Genomic DNA, 22,004 nt, shown 5'->3' with positions numbered 1-22,004 from the left:
CCTGCCACTAAAATCAGTGGGGTTTGGGGGAAGGGAGCTGGATCAGCGGCCTCTGATTTAGAGCTTCCATTTCCTATTTGAAATGAACATTCTGCAAGATAATCAATTAATGAACATATCTAAGTTTGAAAATTGTGCAACCCGGGGGCTGTGTTTAATACACTATTCCATTTACTTCTGTGCTTGGCAGGGGGTTGGACTCGATGGCCCTTGTTGTCTCTTCCAACTCTATGATTCTATGAAATCTTCCTAATGTTAAACAAAAAATAACTTGCATTTTGTGTCCTCTAAATATAGCCAAAGTGATACAAAGGCAGATTGTTTTCCTGGCAGTGCTTTCTCTTCTCATGGTTTGAGAAGCAAATTGTTCAAAGGGGGGAAGCAGTGAGCTGGACACTGTAGCACCCCAGGAAAACAAAACACGGACGGTAATGAGACTGAATTTGATTGTTTCCAGTAGTCATTGTCAAGAAAAGTGTTTTACGGGGAGGGGTTTCAGGTTTAACACAACAGATGGAAGCAAGTGTCTTAGCACTGCTTGCCATTCCAGTCAAAGCACTTAGAGTCGCGCTTTTTCCTACCTTGTCAGTTATTCTGGGCAGCATTTCTTGTAATAAACTGTTAATTGTAGCTTTTTTCTGCCTGACATCAGATGTCATTGCTTGGAACCTCAATAGTTCTAAACGTTCAGCTCATCCCAAACATACCAGTACCTAGTTACGCAGTCTGCAACCCCTCTGGCAGCTGCCATCACTGTAGTGAATGAGCACTTTGTTGTCACTCCCTTAGAACCTGCTGGATGATGTTGAAGAGTTTCATGAACGTGCTCAGGAGGCCATGATGGATGAGGTCCCTGACTCATCTAAGCTGCAGATGCTGATAGACATGGGCACTGGCCTCTATGTGGAACTTCCTGAATTGCCTCGCCTGAAGCAAGAGCTGCAGCAGGCACGCTGGCTGGATGAGGTGCGGGTGACCCTTTCAGATCCTCAGAGAGTCACCTTGGATGTGATGAAGAAACTGATTGACTCAGGGGTGGGGCTGGCCCCACACCACGCAGTAGAGAAGGCCATGGCTGAATTGCAGGAGCTGCTCACAGTTTCCGAGAGGTGGGAAGAGAAAGCTAAAGTCTGCCTGCAAGCAAGGCGAGTATTACTCTTGGTCATTCTGCTCTCTGTTTACAGGGCCTCTGAACTGCGGTGTAATTTAAGCCACAATGAGTTGTAGTCGAGTCTTGGCCTCCCAACACCTGAACTGACTCCTCTAATAAGGAGCGGTGCCTGCCTTATGGCCAAAAAATGAAACCAAAGCATTCACATTCTAATTCCGTCCTTCAGAGATAAGTTTGGGAGCGTCTCGCTAAAACTGCACTTTAAATCCTGTTGATGATATTCAGTTTTCATCATCAGCCATAAAAATGGAATAAATAACGCTGAAAAATGCACTGCCACAGAGAAGGGGTTAGTTTTGGGTGATGGCTGTTCAGGCAATGACTACGTGGTAGCTAGGACTTACATGATGATGATGATGATGATGATAATAATAATAATAATAATAATAATAATAATAATAATAATAATAATAATAATAATTTGTTATTTATACCCTGCCCATCTGGCTGGGTTTCCCCAGCCACTCTGGGCGGCTTCCAACTGAATATTAAAATACAATAGTCGACTAAACATTTAAAGCTTCCCTAAACAGGACTGCCTTCAGATGTTTTCTAAAAGTCTGATAGTTGTTTTTCTCTTTGACGTCTGGTGGGAGGGCATTCCACAGGGTGGGTGCAACTACCGAGAAGGCCCTCTGCCTGGTTCCCTGTAACTTGGCTTCTCGCAATGAGGGAACCACCAGAAGGCCCTCAGCACTGGACCTCAGTGTCCGGGCAGAACGATGGGGGTGGAGACGCTCCTTCAGGTAAGAAAGCAAGACCGTATGCTAATCAGGTTGTGCCCCCCTCACCCCCAGGCCTCGGCAAAGCATAGCAGCTCTGGAGAGCATTGTCAATGAAGCAAAGAACATCCCTGCTTACTTGCCCAATGTGCTGGCACTAAGAGAAGCCCTGCAGCGAGCGCGAGACTGGACATCCAAAGTGGAGGCTATTCAGGTATGGTTCACGGCAAGCAATGCAGCTGGTATTTATATCCTTAAATCCTTTCCAGCAGGCATTTGCTTTCTTCCTTGAAAAGACAGCATTGTTTTTTCATTTTGAAATCTGATCTTCATTGATTGTCCCATTCATTTCTATGCTTTTTAATCCTGATGCATCCTGGCAATGCGTTGCAGTGTCTTCTTAATATTTACTTACTGTATTTATGTCCTGCCTTTCCATTTCGATGGAGATGCTGAAGGCGCCAAGCAATACACAGCAAAAATAGAATAAAACTGTAAAATTTCTTAAAGCAAAGAATGGTAGGGATTCTGTTCCTTGGCTGTGATTGTGTTTATTTGTGAATGAAAGCTGACATTTTTAGTTCTCTGAACTGGCTTCAGAATGTAAGGGTGGATAGTTACTGCTGGTGACAACTGCTCAGTTGGAGCAACTTGAATACTGAAGCCTTCTCCAATTAAATGAGCTGTATTTGTATTGATAAATATGTGGCATCATCCACCCTGCCCCTTATGTCTCAGCCTTAGCCTTATAGCTGCGTTTTCTTGAACAAAAATTGAACAGGTCCTTTTATAGAGGTTTCCAATTTTATATTTATGCACCCGTACAAGCTCACTTGTTCCTCACAAGCAGAGTGAAGTCATTTGTTATTTACAGATAGGTGTTCTGGAATTATGTACTTACAAATTATAAAATTTGCTTTTGGAGTAAATTATGGAAACTAATGAAATGTGTAGGAAATTATTAAATGTGTGTGTTTTATGGGTGAGAGCTGGTAGAGTAATAGGCTGCTTGGGATCACTTCCTTCCATATGAACCTACCAATACACTAAGGTCATCCTTAGAAGCCCTTATCCAAATGCTTCTGCCCTCTGAGGTCTGGCAGGAAAGAGCCTTTTCAATTTTGGCACCCCAGCCTTGGGACACGCATCCCAAGGAAGATTGGCTAGGGCTTTCTCCTTACTTTATGGGTAGGGCCCATAGCGTAGCAACACAGCACCTGTATTGGATGGAGAAAGTCCCAGGTTCAATCCCTGGCCTCTCATTTTAAAAAAATCAGGTGGCAAGTAATGGGACAGACCACTGTAAGAAACACTGCCATGGTGGTTAGTATTGCCAGGTTAGGTGGGTAAATATTTCTCCTAAAAGGCATCGTCCAATGTATTTTTGGCAGCAGACATGGACCCTTTTATTTTCTCAGGGCTATTAGTGTGAATTGCTTTTATTTTACTGTTGTAATTTTATTCTCTTATTGTGTCACGCTGTGTTAATGCTCATATGTGATTTTATTGCACTTACCCATTTTATCCTAATATAATTGAACAGTGTTGAAATCCACCTGTGGCTGCATAGGTTGGCATAAGTTCAGTTTACTGTGGCGGTGGGAATGTTTAGCTGAAAATTATTCTTTACCCCTTAGAATGGGAGCAACTATGCATATTTAGAACAGCTAGAGAATCTGTCTGCAAAAGGCCGCCTGATACCCGTCCGCCTTGAGGCATTGCCGCAAGTCGACTCACAGGTAGCAGCAGCCCGTGCCTGGAGGGAGCGAACAGGCAGAACGTTCCTTAAGAAGAACTCGAGCTACACACTCTTACAGGTAAGTTGTGGGCAATCCTGTATTGGGGCCTGTAGAAATGGCCTTAGTGTTGCCTTCAAATGTTAAAAATGCACTGCCACAGAGAAGGGGTTATTTTTGGGTGATGGCTGTTCAGGCAATGACTACGTGGTAGCTAGGACTTACTTTATAATGATAATAATAATAATAATAATAATTTATTATTTATACCCTGCCCATCTGGCTGGGTTTCCCCAGCCACTCTGGGCGGCTTCCAACTGAATATTAAAATACAACACAGTGGTGCCTCGCAAGACGAAAAGAATTCGTTCCGTGAGTCTCTTCGTCTAGCGGTTTTTTCGTCTTGCAAAGCAACCCCATTAGCGGATTAGCCCTATTAGCGGATTAGCGGCTATTAAAGGCTTAAGGGATTAGCGGATTAGCTGCTAAAAGGCTATTAGCAGCTTAGTGCCTTAGAAAAAGGGGGTAGGGAGCGAAAAAAAATCGCAGCAACTCGCAAGACATTTTCGTCTTGCGAAGCAAGCCCATAGGAAATTTGTTTTGCGAAGCACCTCCAAAATGGAAAACCCTTTCGTCTAGCGGGTTTTCCGTCTTGCGAGGCATTCGTCTTGCGGGGCACCACTGTAGTCTACTAAACATTTAAAGCTTCCCTAAACAGCTTCTCTATCTTGCTTGGCGCTGGTATATCCATAACACCTCCCAATGTCTTAATGCATAACTGATTGAGAAGCATTAAATCTGCACATGACTTAGGTGAAAGTACATGATCTTCAGTACCATGTAAAGGTGTTCTCTTTAGAAAAATGGGTCTGCTTTGCCTGAAATTGATCCCCCCCCCCCAAAAAAAAGTTTTAGCTTGCTTTGTCCCAATGGAGAATTCTGAGTTAAATCTGATTTCGAATGAAATTTGTCTGGAATGTTTCTGTGCAGCATTCAATCTGAGTGATCTTGTAACTGGTCTGCTTTTTGGTTGCAGGTTCTGAGCCCTCGAACTGACATTGGTGTTTATGGAAGCAGTAAGAACAGGCGAAAAAGAGTCAAGGAGCTGATAGAGAAGGAGAAAGAGAAGGAGCTTGACCTGGAGTCCTTGAGTGAGCTAGAAGATGGACTAGAAGAGACCAGAGACACTGCAACTGTGGTAAGGAACTATAACAGCACTGCACTGGGTTTGATTTCTTCTATGGGGGGCCCTTACGTACTAACTTCATGGAACAATAAATGCTTGTGAGTGTTGTTACCTGTGGCAGGTATTTTGGCCAATTTTTGATCACTCCTTTTGTTTCCAGGCTCAGGACAAAGTGTTGATGCTAAAGTTTAGAGCCATGAATGGCTTGGGACTCTGGGTATCTTAATGTCTACCTTCATCTGTAGCCTCCTCTCCACATGCTGTGATCATGACCTGAGGCCTGGCTCTTCCAGGGCCAGGGCACCCAATGGAATGCCTTACCAACCAGGGTGCAACATGCCTCATTGCTATATAGTTTTAGGTGGTGGGTAAAGAGGTAGTTGCTTGTAATTTTTTTGAAATTAAATAAAACAGAATAGCTATGCTACATAGTTCTTGTTTGCTCAGTGGAAGTCTCTTCAGTGTTGAGATGGAAAGCTTTCAACCATAATTTTTAAAGTTATGTTAAAAATGGAAAGCATTTCGGAAGAATGATAAAATGTATTTGCATATAAAGATAATGATATAATTATGCTGTAAACTCTCATTATGTAGAGAGATGTGAACTGCTTTTGAATACTGGACTAATCTGTAAATGTAAGTTCATAGGAAATTCTGTGGAAATTAAGATGAAGGTTCTTCTGCACATTTAAAAATGATGTATTTCTATAGTGCTTCACATGAGTTTTTGAGTTCAGTAATAATGTGCCAGAGATGGAGAGAAATGTTTGCCTAAGGCCAGCTAGTTAGTGCATGGCGGAGGTGAGATTCAAACAAGGGATCTTCTGATTCATAGTTTGGTGCTGTGGCCTCTTTGCCTCCTTAGCTCCCCACTTAAAGGAAGAAAATGGGGTATAGCAGCTGAGCTGAGTGAAGGCTTTTCACCTGTTCTTCTCCCTGTCCAATAGGTGGCAGTCTTCAAGGACCGTGAGCAGAAGGAGATTGAAGCCATGCACGCCCTCAGGGAAGCCAACCTGGCAAAGATGATGATGGTGGACCGCATTGAGGAGATCAAGTTCTGCATCTGTCGCAAAACAGCCAGTGGGTTCATGCTCCAGTGCGAACTCTGCAAAGACTGGTTTCACAGCACCTGTGTGCCCCTCCCCAAAACCAGCTCCCAAAAGAAAGGCTCCAGCTGGCCTGCCAAAGAAGTCAAGTTCCTATGCCCACTCTGCATGCGTTCGCGAAGACCCCGCCTTGAGACCATCTTATCTCTGCTTGTGTCCTTGCAAAAGCTGCCGGTCAGACTGCCGGAGGGGGAGGCACTCCAGTGCTTGACAGAGCGGGCTATGAGCTGGCAGGACCGAGCGCGGCAAGCTCTGGCTACAGATGAACTGTCCTCCGCATTGGCCAAGCTCTCTGTGTTGAGCCAACGTATGGTGGAACAGGCTGCCCGGGAGAAAACAGAGAAAATTATCAGCGCAGAGCTACAGAAAGCCGCAGCCAACCCTGACCTACAGGTAGGGGTGAGGCGGGGCCTAAGCAATAGATAGGATGTACAGTGGCACCTTGGGTTACATACGCTTCAGGTTATATACGCTTCAGGTTACAGAATCCGCTAACCCAGAAATATTACCTCAGGTTAAGAACTTTGCTTCAGGATGAGAACAGAAATCGTGCTCTGGCAGCGCGGCAGCAGCGGGAGGCCCCATTAGCTAAAGTGGTGCTTCAGGTTAAGAGCAGTTTCAGGTTAAGAACGGACCTCCAGAACAAATTAAGTACTTAACCCGAGGTACCACTGTAGTTTGTTTCTCTGGTGTATGTAGTGCTTCTTTCTGGGAACACTTGAAAAGTTATTGCATATTAAGAACTGTTGCTTAGTTTGATCTGAATGCAGTCGATCTCCTGCGACAAAAAGCTTCTGGTGATTTTTTTTTTTAATCTTAGGTGTCTTGTAAGGCTTACAGGCTTACAAGAGAAGGTTACAATGATGTACACAATAAGGACCTCCACAAAAATAACACAAAAACAATAAGGCACATAATTTTATAAAAATGTATGTTCAGTTTTCATAGCTGCAGTGCACCATTCAGACAATGGCCAGTTACTCTGGAATTCCAGCTTATCACATTTTCTTTTGCATTAGAAAAATAAAGTCACAAGACTTACAACAGGGGTCAGCAACCTTTTTCAGCTGTGGGCCAGCTCACCGTCCCTCAGACCATGTGCTGGGCCGGACTATATTTTGAAAAATAAAAAACGAATTCCTGTGCCCCACAAATAACCCAGAGATGCATTTTAAATAAAAGGCCACATTCTACTCAGGTAAAAACACAATGATTCCCAGACCGTCCGCGGGCTGGATTGAGAAGGTGACCTTACAAAATAAGGTGATAAGGTTCAGTTTGAATAGGAGTGGGTTCACAGTTTAATAAACTCAAGTTTGCTACAAATGTAGGTAAGTGGCCAAATCACATACGTTTTCTTTAAGCACATAAAGTATATTCATTGACCAGCAGGGGGTTTATAGGCTGCAAAGCCAGAGATTGTAAAATGTGACAATCAAGACAGGTGAATGTAGGTGTGCTTCCCGTATTGTTTTACTGATGGGATTATAGCTTTACTTTGAAGAGTTACTAATTCACATTTTGGTATCCTGCCTCCTGTTTGCTTCACTCCTTTTTCTGTTTTGGCTTTCTCGACCAAAATACAGTATACTGTATTTTATTTAGATGTGGAGATTACACTTCTGGATCTGAATTGTGTCCATAGAGCAAAGCAAAGGAGACCTCCTGTTGAATTCTTCTAAATTAACTTAGTTTTAACCTCCTAATACTTTTTCACCCCTTAGGGTCACTTGACTAGTTTTCAGCAATCTGGCTTTAACCGGGCAATGAGTAGTGTGTCGTCATCTCCGCGACAGACTATAGACTATGATGATGAGGAGACGGATTCAGATGAAGCCATCAGGGAAGCGTTTGGCTATGACATAAAGGTCAGCACTGCAGTAAAAATCTTTGAGCCATTAATGTCAGTTTTATTTCTTCAATGAAACTTCAGCCAATTTACTGTAGCTTACAGTCACAGCTGTAAAAGTTGCTTGACACATCAAGGTGATCCAAGGTGTGTCGTGAAGCTTGTAATGGATTTTAATCTTACTGCAGAGTTTGCATTTGAATTAACTGACTGGAAATGAGCAAAAATGCACTGTCCGTCCCCATAAATCTAGAGAGAGGTATCGGCCCTCTTGTCTATCTGTTGCAGTGGTTAAAAAGTAAACCATAACCCATGTTCCTATAACACACTAGCTTAACATATGTTGGCACAAAAATAGATAACCCTATGCTTATGCCCACTTACATTCTGCTCGTAGGACAATGCCAGTGTAAAATCCTCTAGCAGTGTGGAGCCCAACTTGTTTTGTGATGAAGAAATTCCCATTAAATCTGAAGAAGTTGTAACACACATGTGGACAGCCCCCTCCTTCTGTGCTGAACATGCATATTCATCAGCTTCCAAAAGCTGCTCCCAAGGTAACATTTCCTATATATATGGGGCATCTAAGAGATTGTCTGACCTCACAGTAACATGTAACACTTGAGTGCCTTCTGGCTCTTGAGTAATTAACTATAATTCTAGCTTCCACTGCTGTGTTTGATCATTCAAGAGACTTTGCAGTCTGCCATAATTAAGGGAAATAATTGCCATTCGCTACTAAGAAATACAGCATTTGAAATGTTTATTTGAAGTCTTGTCTGTTCTAATCCTTTTTATGTTAATGGAAAATTAAACCATTCTCTATTGACTTGTCTGGTGTGATTTCCGGCTTCTCTCTAAAAGGCTCCAACACCCCAAGGAAGCAGCCTCGCAAAAGCCCCCTGGTACCTCGCAGTTTAGAACCTCCTGTGCTTGAGCTGTCTCCTGGAGCCAAATCACAGCTAGAAGATTTAATGATGATCGGAGATCTCCTAGAGGTTTCTCTGGATGAGACCCAGCACATCTGGCGGATCTTGCAAGCAACACATCCTCCATCAGAGGATAGGTTTCTACATATTATGGAGGTGAGGATGGATGTTCCATACGGAGAATCATTTAGTTCCCTTAACTTACCTTCAAAAGGAAGAGTTTCCATCTCTTTCCTTCCCCCAAGTCCTTTTTCAAGACATGCTTGCTTAATGCGGTAGGGTTCCCCTCTGTTTCTTCCACATCCATTGAGGAAGGCAGGACTGCCTGTGGCTTTGGGTCTAGGAGATGAAACAAAATTGGCTAGAACAACAACTACCTTCTCTTCCCTGCCTAGTTAAGCTAGAGGAGGGGTGGGGAATCTTTACTATGTTGAGAGTTGCATTCCTGCAGGGAAAGCCTCATTCCTCCCCCCCCCCCATCACTTTTTCATCTCTTTCCCTATCCCATCAAAAATCTCCTCCTTACTAGGCAGTTTGGCTCAGGGGAAAACAAACTCAGTCATGTGTGTGTGAGAGCTTTTTGTTTAAGCCTGTCTGTTGTAGAGGGAAGGCAGGCAGGCTGCAGGCTGGATCCAAAGGCTGCTGGTTCCTGAGCTCTGGTGTAGACAGTATGAGCTAGATGGACCAACTGGTCATTTTCTGTATAAGATTGAGAAAACTTAAAACTGCAGCACCTGCCTTTCTGGGTCATGTGCGTATATGTGTACACATTCTGCTTATTGATATGCATTACATACACTCTTTTGTGCCCTCCCAGTGGTGACTGAAATGGCCAATGTTGTGGGGCGGATGAAGGGTTTTTTCACTTTGCCTCCACTCCAGCAATGAACAGTGTCACCCAAGTAGCATCACAGCAGTATGTGTTGCGCTCTCTGGAATCGCTACAGGATTTAAACAATCTTAGTTCCTTGACTTTGCTTTGTGATACGTCCGTCTTCCTAACCTTTCTTTTGTCAAACTACCTTTTCTTTAAGGATGACAGCATGGACGAGAAGCCATTAAAAATGCGGGGAAGAGACTCTTCTGAGCGGAAGCGCAAGCGCAAGCTAGAGAAAGCAGAGCAGTTCTTTGGCGAAATGAAGCAGAAGTCTAAAGAGCTGAAGAAGTTGGAGAAACCCAAGAAGAAGAAGCTAAAACTGACCATGGATAAGACGAAGGAGCTGAACAAACTGGCCAAAAAACTGGCCAAGGAGGAGGAGCGGAAGAAGAAGCGTGAGAAGGCAGCTGCGGCCAAGGTGGAGCTGGTGAAAGAGTGCACAGAGAAAAAGAGGGAGAAGAAAATCTTGGATATCCCCTCCAAGTATGACTGGTCAGGAGCTGAGGAGTCTGATGATGAAAATGCAGTGTGTGCTGCACAGAACTGCCAGAGGCCCTGCAAGGACAAGGTGGGTCACCTTGGCTGAACCTTTTCAGAGCTCAGTACTAGCCTGCTTCAGATTTCAGGCTGTCTTAGCGTTCTGTCATTTTTTTTTTTTTAAAGGGTAGAAACCATACAAATGTATGCTTGATAATAATGAACAAGGAAATTTATGCGTGTGTACCATTTGTGCATGTATGACTTAGGCTGTTCTGAAGCAGAATTCAGTCTTGCTAACTGGATTCTGACTGTTGACAGATGCAGTTTAAGAGATGCAGTAGAGAAATGGGTAAATCTGAAAATAGTTCGTCCATCTGATAAGTTTTCCCATCTCCTCATCTTTCCTTCCCTGCTGGCACTCTAGAAAACCTGCTGACTGACACCCAGGAGTTAATTCCAGACTTGAGAGAGAACTGTATTCCCAGGCCTTGGTGTGTATCGAAGTGAAAGTCTCTAAGCTGGCCGTGCGGTCCTCGTCTAGGAAAGTTAATCTTCCAAAAGCTCTTGCATAAAGCCTGTGAGCCATGAGTCTGCAGGTTGAGGGAAGCCACATGCTGCACTGCCCCACTTTTCTTGCTGGAGGTAAATCTGCAGAGCTTTTAGAACTGATCGGATTATAGCAAATTAAATCTCTTCCGCCCTGGAGACCTTTTTTCAGGTCCACTTGCAGCAACTTTGGACTCTACTTTCAGCTCTGCAAGAGCAATCTCCTGGAAGCAACACTCAAACTCCATCACAGTTTTGTGCTGCTTCTGTTCAGAGAACATGCCACAAAGCTGCTATGCATGTGTGCGCACGCATAACTAGGATTGACTTGTGTGTTGGCAATGCCAGCTCTTGCCTATGTGCAGTAATGCACCTAATCACCCAGGGGTGGGGAAACAGGGTATGCAATAACAGAGGGTTCTTGTGCAGGTGAACAATGCACATTGCTGTTGGCTGTGTGGTTCTTTGTTGAAAAATAAAGCTTTCCTTTTGCGAAAAAGCCACACGCCTCAAAATGTAAATCCTGCACAAGTGCATAAGCTGCTGCAGAAATTTCCATATGCTGCAAAAGCCAGGGGTTTGCTGCAGAATTTAGCTGCAGAGACCTAGGGAACACACCATGAAGATGCTTTAAGTTGCCTATTTTTTAGACTGATTGCTCACACTGTCCACATCAGTTCAGGTCAGAGAATATTGTATAACATCCTTGCTAATTTGTTCCTTTATAAACTTAATATATTTTTTAGAAACCAGTTTAAAACATATTGCCACTCATATTTGCCCTGCCCACTGTGCACTTGTCCAAAAAAATGCAAATAAAAAAACGTTTCAATGCCAAGAGGCTGCTAAACACTGGCAAACTGTAGGAGAAAGAGTTTCATGGCATACAGTAGCCATCAATAATGTTTCTGTACATTTCTCTTATTCTGATGTTTTGCACTGTTTTGCTTAAGATGGCACACTTGTTCAAAGACCCAATGGTTGGTCCTGTGGAAAGTGGTGGTCAAAGAATAATAAAATAGAAGAGTTGGATGGGACCGTGAGGTTCATCTAGTCCAACTCCCTGCAATGCAGGAATCTTAAGCATCCACGACAGATGGCCATCCAACCTCTGCTTTACAAACTTCCAGTGAAGGAGAGTCCATGGTCTTGAAGAGGGAGAAGAACCCAGCTAATAAGAAAGTTGATGCAGATGCTGGAGCACAGTAATGTGTGGACTCCATTCTGCCACTTTATGACATTCCAGCCTCAAAGCTATGCAGACATGAATGGTTCCTTAAGTCTGAATCTGAGGTTGCTGGAACAGATGGAGTTGTTTGCTGCCCCCCAGCAAAGCTACAAGCTTGAGGGCCAAGCTCAAGCCCCCATCTTCCTACCTGCTAACCATGGTCACCTTAGTCTTATCTAGATAGGGCTTTAATTAACTTTGATCCTCAGTGGTCAGACATCAGGCATAGACTCTGCAGAACCTGGATTGGACAAAAAGTATAGTGATTGGTACATGAGTAATGCCTAATACGATCCCTACACCTGATATCTCCCAATGATTTCATACATAGTGGGTATGCATTATGGGGTTCTGTAAGAAGGGCTGGTGGGGGTGAGACAGGGAGGTGAGCAATCTCATCTTACTGGCCTTTGGGGTTTCTCTCAAGAATGATGAACACAATAGCCAAGCAATTCTATGAATATTAGTTTTGTAACTGGGGCACCAAGACTCATGGCCAGTACTTTGAAAGGCTGCAAGGAAGTCTTAACAAGGCCTGCAGGAGATTGTTTCTCCCACAGTAGATGGGAATCAACCAAAAAGCCACAATCACAGTCTCTGTGCCATTTAGACCAAAAGTCAAGTTAGCAGGAATTTTAGAAAACATTTTTGGGGTTCAATTTGCCACTTGGAACAGGTCCACTGGATCATGCTTTGCAGATACAGTGGCAGCAAAGAGGGAAGGCTGATGTGTCCATTGGTCAGTTTTGTCATTAATAAGAGTTAACACGGGTCTCTCCTTCACGTGCATCAACTTCCTAAACCAGGGAGACAGTGCCAATGAAAAGGCTATTGGGAGTAACACTGGCTAAAGTCAACCTTCTGTTGTACACATCAACCAGACCATTGACAGGTACCCATTCCCTGTTGCTTATCTTTCAGAGTTGCGGAATCCAGCTTGTTTCATGAATCCAGTGGCACACCAGCCTAAAAGGCCTACTGCCCCAGTGAGGGCACCTGAGGGAGGGATCTCTGCCTTCCAAGTTGGCAGTGGTGTCACCCACCTTGCCTAATAGGCTTTCAGACTAGGGCAGATCATATATCCCAGAACTTACCCTGTTGCATGAACAGAGCCAGGTATTGGTGTAGACCCATGGTTGTCAGAGACCAAGAAGTTCAAGTCAGCTCCAGCCTTGGTTTGTATGCTGAATTATCCAGTATAATGGGTCTTCCCAACCTCCACCACTGCAGAAATAGATTTTGCATTCGATGAACTAAGAACCGCATACCTTAATGCATAGCTAAGGTACCAATAACTGTCTTTACCAATAACTGACACTTCTCTCTCCCCACTGCAGTTTGGATACTTGCACGAGACCAAAACCAGGCCTTACTCAGCCAGGTCTCATAACGCACACAAGGTCAGTGGCCTTATCCAGAATTAAATAATGGATAATAAATGTTTAATTGCCCACTGACGGTTCCAACAACCATGACAGGTTGGAGGCAACAGCCCTGCACCCCTAAGACACCCCAGCAATTGCAGGAAGTGACACAGAGTTAGCACCTCCTCAAGTACTCTTGGAAGTGCTCTGCTTGGAGACAAGAGGAGGGAGAATTGGGTCCAAATGTTGGAATATCTTAATTTACTGTACTTCATTCACCTTTTTGGGTAGGATTAAGGTCAGACGCTCAGTTAAAATCCTTTTGACTGCTGAAATAAATGCTTCTCAGTGTGGGGAACCAAAGCTTGTGTTTCTCTTTTTGATGACAGCATGCTTGCCTTTGGTTTAACTGATAATTTTAGCACTTCCATCCCACTTGTGCTTCCTCTTTTATTTGCTCCTGCCACTGCATGGTGGCCATTAACCCTCTGCCACATATGGGCAAAAAACACAAGCAGGAATTCTTTGATCAGTGACTAAAGCATTGCTAGAAACAAAAAAAGTAGGCTTGGCTCAGAACAGCAAAAAGGGGAAGCAAACTGTGTTTAGAATAGACTTGAACTAAGGAGGTTTACAATAATATGATTGAATTGGGTTTATGGCTACTTTGAGATAGTCAATAAATTTTAAATTCTTTTAAAGTAGAGTGCACTTAATTTAGGGGACAAAATCCGATACTACTTGAAAATCAAGCCAACTAGTAATTTAGGGGATGATGGTCTGTTTCAACTTGATACCTATGGTAGAGTTGAATATATGAAGCTGCCTGATTACCTTTGGCCCAGCTACTTAGACCGGCAGCAGTTATCCAGGTCTGGATTTGCTGCAGACTTGAACATGAATGTTTTCATATATGCATATATTATGCCATAAAGCTGTGGACTCTCCCTTTACTTTTTTACTTCCAATTTTGCCTGTACATGACATTGAAACCACAGATTTCAGGAAGGGCCAGTTTCTGGTCAGGAACACCTTAATACTGGAAATATTTTGTGTGTGCGTGTGTGTGTGTGTGTTCGTGCGTATGTTCTTGAGGAGGAAATTGAGTATGTTGAACAAATGGACATTGTAATTATCTAGAAAGTGAGCCTTAAATGTATAGCAGCAGCAGCAGCTAATTCCCACTGTGTTATGTCCCTGGCCTTTGTGATCTTAACTGCAAGAACTGGGATTGTGCTCGCGTCATTTCACATGATTATTTTTTATGCAAAGTGCCATGTATCTTGGTGGTGAAATGCAAGAGCCTAATTGCCCACTTACTGGAATCATAGTCCCCTCTGTGTTATGGAAGTTTATGCAGGTAATGTATGCTCATACTGTATGCAAGCTAGGATGTTGGATGAATCTCTGAGTCTTCTGGGTGCAGGCTGTGAAAACCCTGCTTTGTTACTTGAATGTGAATTGAAACATCTGAACCATGGGAGGCACCTGCGATATGTTGGTTTCAAAAATGAAGTCTCCAGGTAAATCCCACAGAATGGGGCTTTTCCTTCTCACAGGCTTTCCCTGCCCATTTCTGTTGCATTAACCAGGGAGTCGTCCTCCCTGGTAAATTCCCAGCCAAGTATTCTGCACCCCTCAGTCTGTCCCCTTAAGCAGAAGTTACTTGGGAACAACTGATGAGGTGCTGCAGCATCTGCTGCTAGTTTCTGGCATCCTTAACGCTGCTCCTGATGGACAGGCTGAAGGTCTGGGGCCAGATGCGGTTCTCTCCTCCAAAGATGCCCGGTTTGGTGGTAAAGAATGAATGTATTAACCCTTGCTTCTCTAATGACACCTGAATAGGTTTGTACTCCAGCTTCCTCAGCTTCTGTAATGCGAAGCTGGAGAATTCTGTCGCCTTTTGTGAGTTTCTCTTCCGTTGCGATGTCACTAACACGTGTCTATTGTATCTTGCAGGTAGACTGGGTGCAGTGCGATGGCGGCTGCGATGAGTGGTTTCATCAAGTTTGTGTTGGTGTCTCGCCAGAAATGGCCGAGAGTGAAGATTATATCTGTATAAACTGTGCAAAGAAACAGATGCAGGGGGCAGGCAGTCCGACACACGCACCACCTCCTCATTTCCTGCTGAGCTACAAACTACCTTTGGAGGACCTCAAGGAGACGAGTTAGCAGCCGCTTGGTCTTACTGGGACGTAAGGGAAATGGAACACTAAGATGGTGGCGTGAAGCTAATGTAGCCACTTGGAAATGCTCCACTTCTGCGGACGTACGGCCCTATAGCGGAGCTGGCCCCATATAGCTGGCTTCCTTTACGCAAAAGGGATGTCATGGGCACAGGGGTACTGACCCAGCTATGCAGATACCACCCTGTTGGAAGTCCCAGCCAGTGTATTTACTCCCATGTTTCCTTTAAGAAAAAAGAGGCTAAGCATAGGTACCACCTTCAGGCTGAGCAGATATGAGGCCCATGGATTAAGCTGCTTTGCCTCAGCAGTTCAAATGGGGGTCATTGCTGAGAATCCTGCAACCCACAAGTTTGCCTCCTGAGTGGTGGGCTGATTGGGCAGAGGTGCCTAGGCCATGCTATGTGGACAAGGAACTTGCATTGAGCACCACACAGGGGGAGATGGGTGGGTGGAATACAAACAAACAAATTAGCTCCTGGTTTTGTTGTTAGAAGGCAAAGGAACTATAGGTCTTGGAAACAGACGTTGATTTTGTGTTTGCCCTCCTTCCTTTGGTGGTGCCTCCCCTCGTTGGGGAAAGCTCACCGTATAAATTAACATGTAGCTGAAGGGTATGTTTCCTTGGCAAAGCACTCCTCTCTGCACTGGTGGCCATTTCCCCTTGTCTCAGGCTTTGCTTGACACCCTGTCACTAAGTTGTCTGAAGCAAGGTGCAGCTGGTATGGTAGGTATCACGAGTGCATGGGGTTGGAGATGGGGGCCGAGAGTAGCCCAGCTTCCTCACGATTCCACACTGACATGCTTCTGTGAAAAACGCCAGCTCACAAGTATTCCCAGCATCACCAAACGGTAGTTTCACAGTTCCAAAAATGCAGTCTACAGATTGCAGCCCTGCTTCCTCGCCTTTAGGTTTCTATGGATTAAAGGCCTACACTTGGCTACAAATCTGGCTCAATCTCTCTCTCCCCCCGCCCCCCCCCCGCTTTCCTGGAAGAGAGGCGACTTGGGGAGCAGGTGGCAATTGTTTTAGTAAACCAATTTTTAAAAAAGGACTGGTTTTTACTTTTTTCTATGTCTCGGACTACTGACTTGTTCTACAAAAAAAGAAAGATTATTTTTCTTTGGTTTTTATACTTACCACGGTTACCAGCAGCACAGAAAAAAGAGAGAGGCTCACACACACACACACACAAAAAAACCTGCCTGCAGGCTTGGGTTTTTAACTTCATTCCTTCCTTGTAGTACAAGGAAATTAGCAGTTACTCCCCACATCCTTGCTCCACCTGCTGCCTGTGTTTTAAATAGGTAAAAACAAAACATTTCATGTGCTACCTTCATGTTGGAGTTTGTTCTGTTAGCAGGGCATCTTGATCCTTGCTGGCTTTTCTGTGAGTGGCTGAAACTGGCCATGGTGGTGTCTCTCCCCCCCCCCCGTTCCCATTATCTATTGTGTTTCCATTCTTCTACAGTTCTAGGAGTGTTGTAACTATAGTGTCCAGTCTTACTAGATGCAGGGGTTGGGATTTTCTAAAAGATAAAAATCTTGTAGTGTTCTGCCTTGACTGTTTTGTGTCCCTTCTGTTGTATCCGGTACTTGGAGATGTCGTTGATCAATAATCTTTGTCCTGAAGCACATCGCTGGCTTCCGTCTGCAAATAATGCACCTCCTATAATATCGGGGTGGGGGACTCTCATTAAGTCAAGGGGTGGGTCTAGTGTTTTTATAAAACTGTTTACAGGACCCACAAGTGTTCTCCTGAGCTGCATTTCAACTTGACCCTCTAACTCCTTTGTGAAGAAGTGGAAAATGCTGACAAGCTTCTCAAGTTTTCACTACATGTTGAAGAGGCAGGCAACCCACTTCTGCTTCCGTTGTAAAATTGAATTGAAAAACATCTTTCCTCTTCAACAGCTCATGCAGTCATAGTTGACATTTCAAAGAAATCTCTGCCTGGGTTTCCTTGGTTTCCCCCATTCATTTATATAGCTTTCTGGATTGCAGTTTCAGATTTCGGAAGCAAAGTGTCCTCTCAATTGTGTGGCCGCAAGGTAAGAAAGTGTAGTGATTTGCAAAGAACAACTAAAGCAGATTATTGATCCCTGGAACAACAACGCTTCTCACTTGGTCAGCCTCAAATACCAGCCAGAGCTACAATATGAAGGTCAGACCTAGTCAACTCGATTACCACAGACTTCTGAACAGAAAGTGGTAGCAGAAAAGTTGTGATATTAAACTGTCAAAGAGAATTTAAAGCAACATGACTTTATAGGGTTAGTTGAGGAGGTGTTTGTCCTCGCACTTTCCGGAGTCTTCCCAGGCCAAGAAATCATTAAGGTGAAACAAACATTTTAGTCCCCTCTTTTGTTACTGAATGTGCATAATGTGTATAGATTTGCAGTATTTCTGCATTCATTAGGCATTGACCTGGTTTTATAGCCTATTTTAAGTCTGCTTTCCAATCTGGACTGTTTGTACCCTTTTTTGGCACTGGTTTCAATTTTTCAAGTTCCTATAATAGGCCTGTTGAGTCAGACCAAAGTTTTATCCAGCCTACCATCCTTGTTTCATTCAGCAGCCAACTGGACACATCTGGAAAATCCATGAGCAAGAGTGTGAAGGCAATAACCTTCTGTTACTTCGCAGCATTTAGTAACATACAGCCTCTCAGTGTAGAGGCTCCATATAGCCATCCTGACTAGTAGCCTAGGAACCTTCCTACCTTGAATTCACCACCCTAGTTGACCCACCCTGCCAGACCAAATGCATCAGTTTATTCAGTTAACATTGCCTTTGTGTTCTCACTTTAATTCCAAAGCCCATTGCATTTATGAGTATGACATATGATCTGTCCATCTTCAAAGATCTTCACTAAGCCAGGACTTCTCTGTTCAGACCTTAGGCTGCCAAATGTTTGTTGTTGGCGTGTGCTTCTGTCTCCCCTCAAAGTAATAGGGTAATACTAGCCTCCTTTACAAGAGGGCAAGAGTGTACAACAATTCTCCATGATGTTCAGGGAAAGTCGTGTGAATGCTTTATTATATTTAATGAGTCCCACTTAAGGTACTCTTAAGGGTAGGAAGTCTTGACTATTGCTGACCCTCATCTGAAAATGGGAAAGAAACATGTTAATATATATTGTCTTTTGGCAAACGAGGCAGGGTAATCTCTTACCTGAAAATGATCTTTCTGCTTTCATGTGCCTCTGAAGTTCAAAGCAAATTCAATGAAGGTTCCTACAGTCATGCTGATTCTGAAAGTGGTGAAGCCTTAGAGAGCAGGTTCAGAGACCATCCCCTCCCTCTTCTTGTTCTGGCCTGGGGCAGGTTGTTTCAGAATGCCCCAAAGCTCAGTCCTGCATCAGAAAACCCATCTCTTGAGCTCTAGGAAGGGCAGTGCTTGCTACAAATGTTCATGACTTACCCATTGGTTGGCATCTGTCTCAGGAGACAATGGAGGATCCCCTTTGGGGATGAAGTCAAACTGTTGGAAGGTTACAGCGCCTGCTGTGGTTGTAGAAACAGGTATGGGAAAGACATGTTTTGTTGCAGCTGGGGCAGATGAAGGCATCCTGTTGTGCCACTGCAGATGCACCATGGCGCTTCTTCTCTGCACCTCCTCCCAGTGGTCATTCCTCCTCTGGTCACTGCTACGGATGATCTACCAAGACATACCTGCTGGGCAATATGATACCAAAAATAGAAAGAGTGTGGGGCAGACTCCTTCAGCAGTTTGAGAAAAGTGATCTCTCATTTAAGAAGTCTGACCACGGAGATATTTCTCAGCTTGTGAGCAGGACATGTATGTATTTTAGAACATGCTGTCAGGGTTTCTGCCTCCCTTCAGTAGTGTGTATGATTTCCTGTATTGGACTTTCTCAGAATTTCCTCTTGGTGAAAAGAACAATAGGACTTTTCCTTTTGGATGCGAAGAAGGGGATGAAAATCTACATGTTCAACTTGTAGGTAGTCTAATGTCAAAAGGTTAGGAGATGTTCAATAAGCACAGCCCATTTTTCCCCAGGGCCTGTACGCTACACCTATTCAAACACTTGAATATTGCACCTTTTGTAGTATGGTTCATGCTGCAAATGTTTTCTGTGAGGCAGGGGTTGGGGAAGACAAAGAAAGACCTAAGCTAACTGGGATTTGTGGGCTTCAGAATACAGTGGTACCTCAGGTTACAGACGCTTCAGGTTACAGAGTCCACTAACCCAGAAATAGTACCTCGGGTTAAGAACTTCGCTTCAGGTTGAGAACAGAAATTGGGCGGCAGCGGGAGGCCCCATTAGCTAAAGTGGTGCTTCAGGTTAAGAACAGTTTCAGGTTAAGAACAGACCTCCGGAACGAATTAAGTTCTTAACCTGAGGTACCACTGTATTATTTGTGAAGCTTTATGTTTGATCCATATACTTGGGTAAGAAATCTTATGTGCCATAGTTAAATTTGAATTGAGCCTCATTCTGCTCGTTTTTTTGCCACATGTACAACTGGCTCATTCCCATGCAAAAATCAAAATTCTTATTTTCTAGAGACGTTTAACACTCATCAGGTGCAAGAAGATCTGTAGCATGCTTAACTGCCAAGGGGGGAGGTAATGCTATAGAGAGGCTGAAAATGGTGAAGTCAGGAAAGATCGAAGTGAGGATAAGGGGTGACGAGAACCAGCCATTGGATTAGAAATGTAAAACAATGAGCCATTTCCAACTTTGGAGATGAAGCTGAGGAGGACAGCTTTTAAAGCCACTAATATTGCACCTGGGCTCCAAGGAATAAAGCAATTCCCAGGAAAGGTACAGATTTCCCCATGCTGCATAGTTTAATAACAAAAGAGGGTAGTTTAAAGGTGGCAAAGAAAGCAGCAAATAGGGGCCAGGTCTGTTTGCTAAAAGTAAGGCTTTACTTAAATACTTTTTAAGAGGGCAACTGGTATGCTGAACAAAATGTAGATGGATTATTTAAAACATTTGGATTTTAATACATTTGATGTATTTCCTGTGAAGTTTACAGCCCAATACATTCACGCAGAGTCTGACCAAACTCAAAAGTGTTTTCCAGGAGTGAAATTGAAACTCTGAAGGTGGTTTGGCTTCTCAATATGGATGCACAAAGGGTGCAGAAGGTCATAGCCATAATGCCCTGTTTCTGAGCTCCTAGGATAATCTATCTGGCTCCTGCTGGCACCTTAATTTGTAGTAAGGCATAGCACTAATGGAGTTGGGGACAAGAGGAAAGGTGGTGTAGGCTTTCAATTTGACAAGCAGTGGAGTGACTTTGCACAGGGCTCGTCCACACTTCTGCTTGTCCCATGCCTAGAAAGCAGGGGTCTGAAAAGTTCCCCGCTTGTTCTTTGTTTGCTAGACCTGGGTCAATTTTCTCTAAGAAAGTCCACTCTTTAGTGTTGAATCGGTGCAAACGTCAATTCACTCTAAAACCCCATCAATGTTGGTTTCGATTTGGCTGTAAAAATCAGATTTCCTCATGGGAAAGCGGTGGGACAAGTGGAAGTCTGATGATGAGCCCACAATCTTGGGCAACCAAATTGTTCCATATTTTCAGTCGTTAGCTAGTTGGAAGGACAGCTGGGAATATTTTGGTTTGAAATTTGCAGGTGACATCAAGCTGGGAAACATGGTAAAAATGTAGAGCAAAGTGATTCAGGAGCAGAAGAGAAATTAACTTCTTGATTCGTAAGGGGCAAGTTAGGTTCGGTAAGTATTGGCATTCCCTGTTCAAAAGCACTGGCGAGGGCCTTGCTTTGCCTCCTGGCCTTCACAAATAATTGATTAACAATGAAGCAGCTATCATAGCCACTTTCTCTGCAAGCTCTGAACTAAGTGGCCTCATTTAGTCATTGCACAAGATGACGGAAGGTCCTTGGAAGACGACGAGCAATCAAGGATTTCTTACAGCATGGTTGGCTAACCTTTTTGGCCTGTGGCCTGTATTCACCCTGGCCCAACCCTCAGGGAAGGAGGATCACATAGCAGTAGGTGTGGCCATCCCATAAACTTCTATGCATGTGCACACACACTAAGGCACTCGGAATCCCTACTGAAATGACTCATACTGATTGTTTCTCCATCAATGAATCCAATGACTGGAAGGGAGATCTACAGCCTTGTTAGGGTTCTGGTTTTCATCTACCCAATTGCCATCTACTCTTGCCATCAAAATTGGTGGGGTTTGAGGGGGCAGAAACATTGCTTGGAGAGGCCAGATTCGGCTCTGGGGTTTAGTCAACCCTTGTCCTACATTCTCACTATTTCCAGATGATGAACCAAATCTCAGCAAAAGTAGTTTCACAAGCATTACATCTTCAGTATAAAAACCCCCACTCCTGTTCGCCATGTGTGTATGTTCGAGGTTATGCAACTGGAATGGTAGGGTTGTGTCCTAAGTCACACCCAAGAATAACCCATTGAAATAAATAGTCTTGACTTAAGTCGATTGATTCACATATATTTCTCCAGAGAGAGGAATGTCTAGTTCTTTGACTGAATGTTGTCAAATGTATCGCTATGACAATGTTGACACAGTTCTAAGGCATCTCTTTCAACCTTGTGCTCTCCAAATATTTTGGACTATAACTCCCATCATTCCAAGCTAGCATAGCCATTGGTT

The 22,004-nt window shown here is 43.8% G+C and overlaps 1 protein-coding gene across 13 annotated transcripts in view; it reads left to right on the top strand.

Annotated features, from left to right (window-relative positions):
• Window positions 1–16,940, top strand: part of KDM5A (lysine demethylase 5A) — a 44,493-nt gene extending 27,553 nt beyond the window's left edge. For 4 of the 13 annotated variants that reach the window (XR_014502527.1, XR_014502528.1, XR_014502530.1 and 1 more), the window contains 12 exons: window positions 790–1,145; window positions 1,969–2,107; window positions 3,531–3,710; window positions 4,666–4,827; window positions 5,763–6,314; window positions 7,646–7,789; window positions 8,168–8,327; window positions 8,635–8,855; window positions 9,734–10,144; window positions 10,481–10,698; window positions 13,168–13,230; window positions 15,154–16,940. Coding sequence is in view for 8 of the 13 variants with exons in the window: in XM_083401317.1 (XP_083257443.1) it covers window positions 790–1,145; window positions 1,969–2,107; window positions 3,531–3,710; window positions 4,666–4,827; window positions 5,763–6,314; window positions 7,646–7,789; window positions 8,168–8,327; window positions 8,635–8,855; window positions 9,734–10,144; window positions 13,168–13,230; window positions 15,154–15,366 (2,601 nt within the window). In the remaining 5 variants the exon portion in view is untranslated. The remainder of the gene's footprint in view (window positions 1–789; window positions 1,146–1,968; window positions 2,108–3,530; window positions 3,711–4,665; window positions 4,828–5,762; window positions 6,315–7,645; window positions 7,790–8,167; window positions 8,328–8,634; window positions 8,856–9,733; window positions 10,145–10,480; window positions 10,699–13,167; window positions 13,231–15,153) is intronic. The other 9 variants (XM_083401317.1, XM_083401314.1, XM_083401313.1 and 6 more) reach the window with 3 other exon arrangements.
• Window positions 16,941–22,004: the final 5,064 nt, after the last annotated feature.

The sequence above is a fragment of the Podarcis tiliguerta genome (genome assembly GCF_965153285.1).
Source record: "Podarcis tiliguerta genome assembly, chromosome: 10".
Classification (NCBI taxonomy): Eukaryota; Metazoa; Chordata; class Lepidosauria; order Squamata; family Lacertidae; genus Podarcis; species Podarcis tiliguerta.
This window is presented reverse-complemented; position numbering and strand designations above follow the sequence as displayed.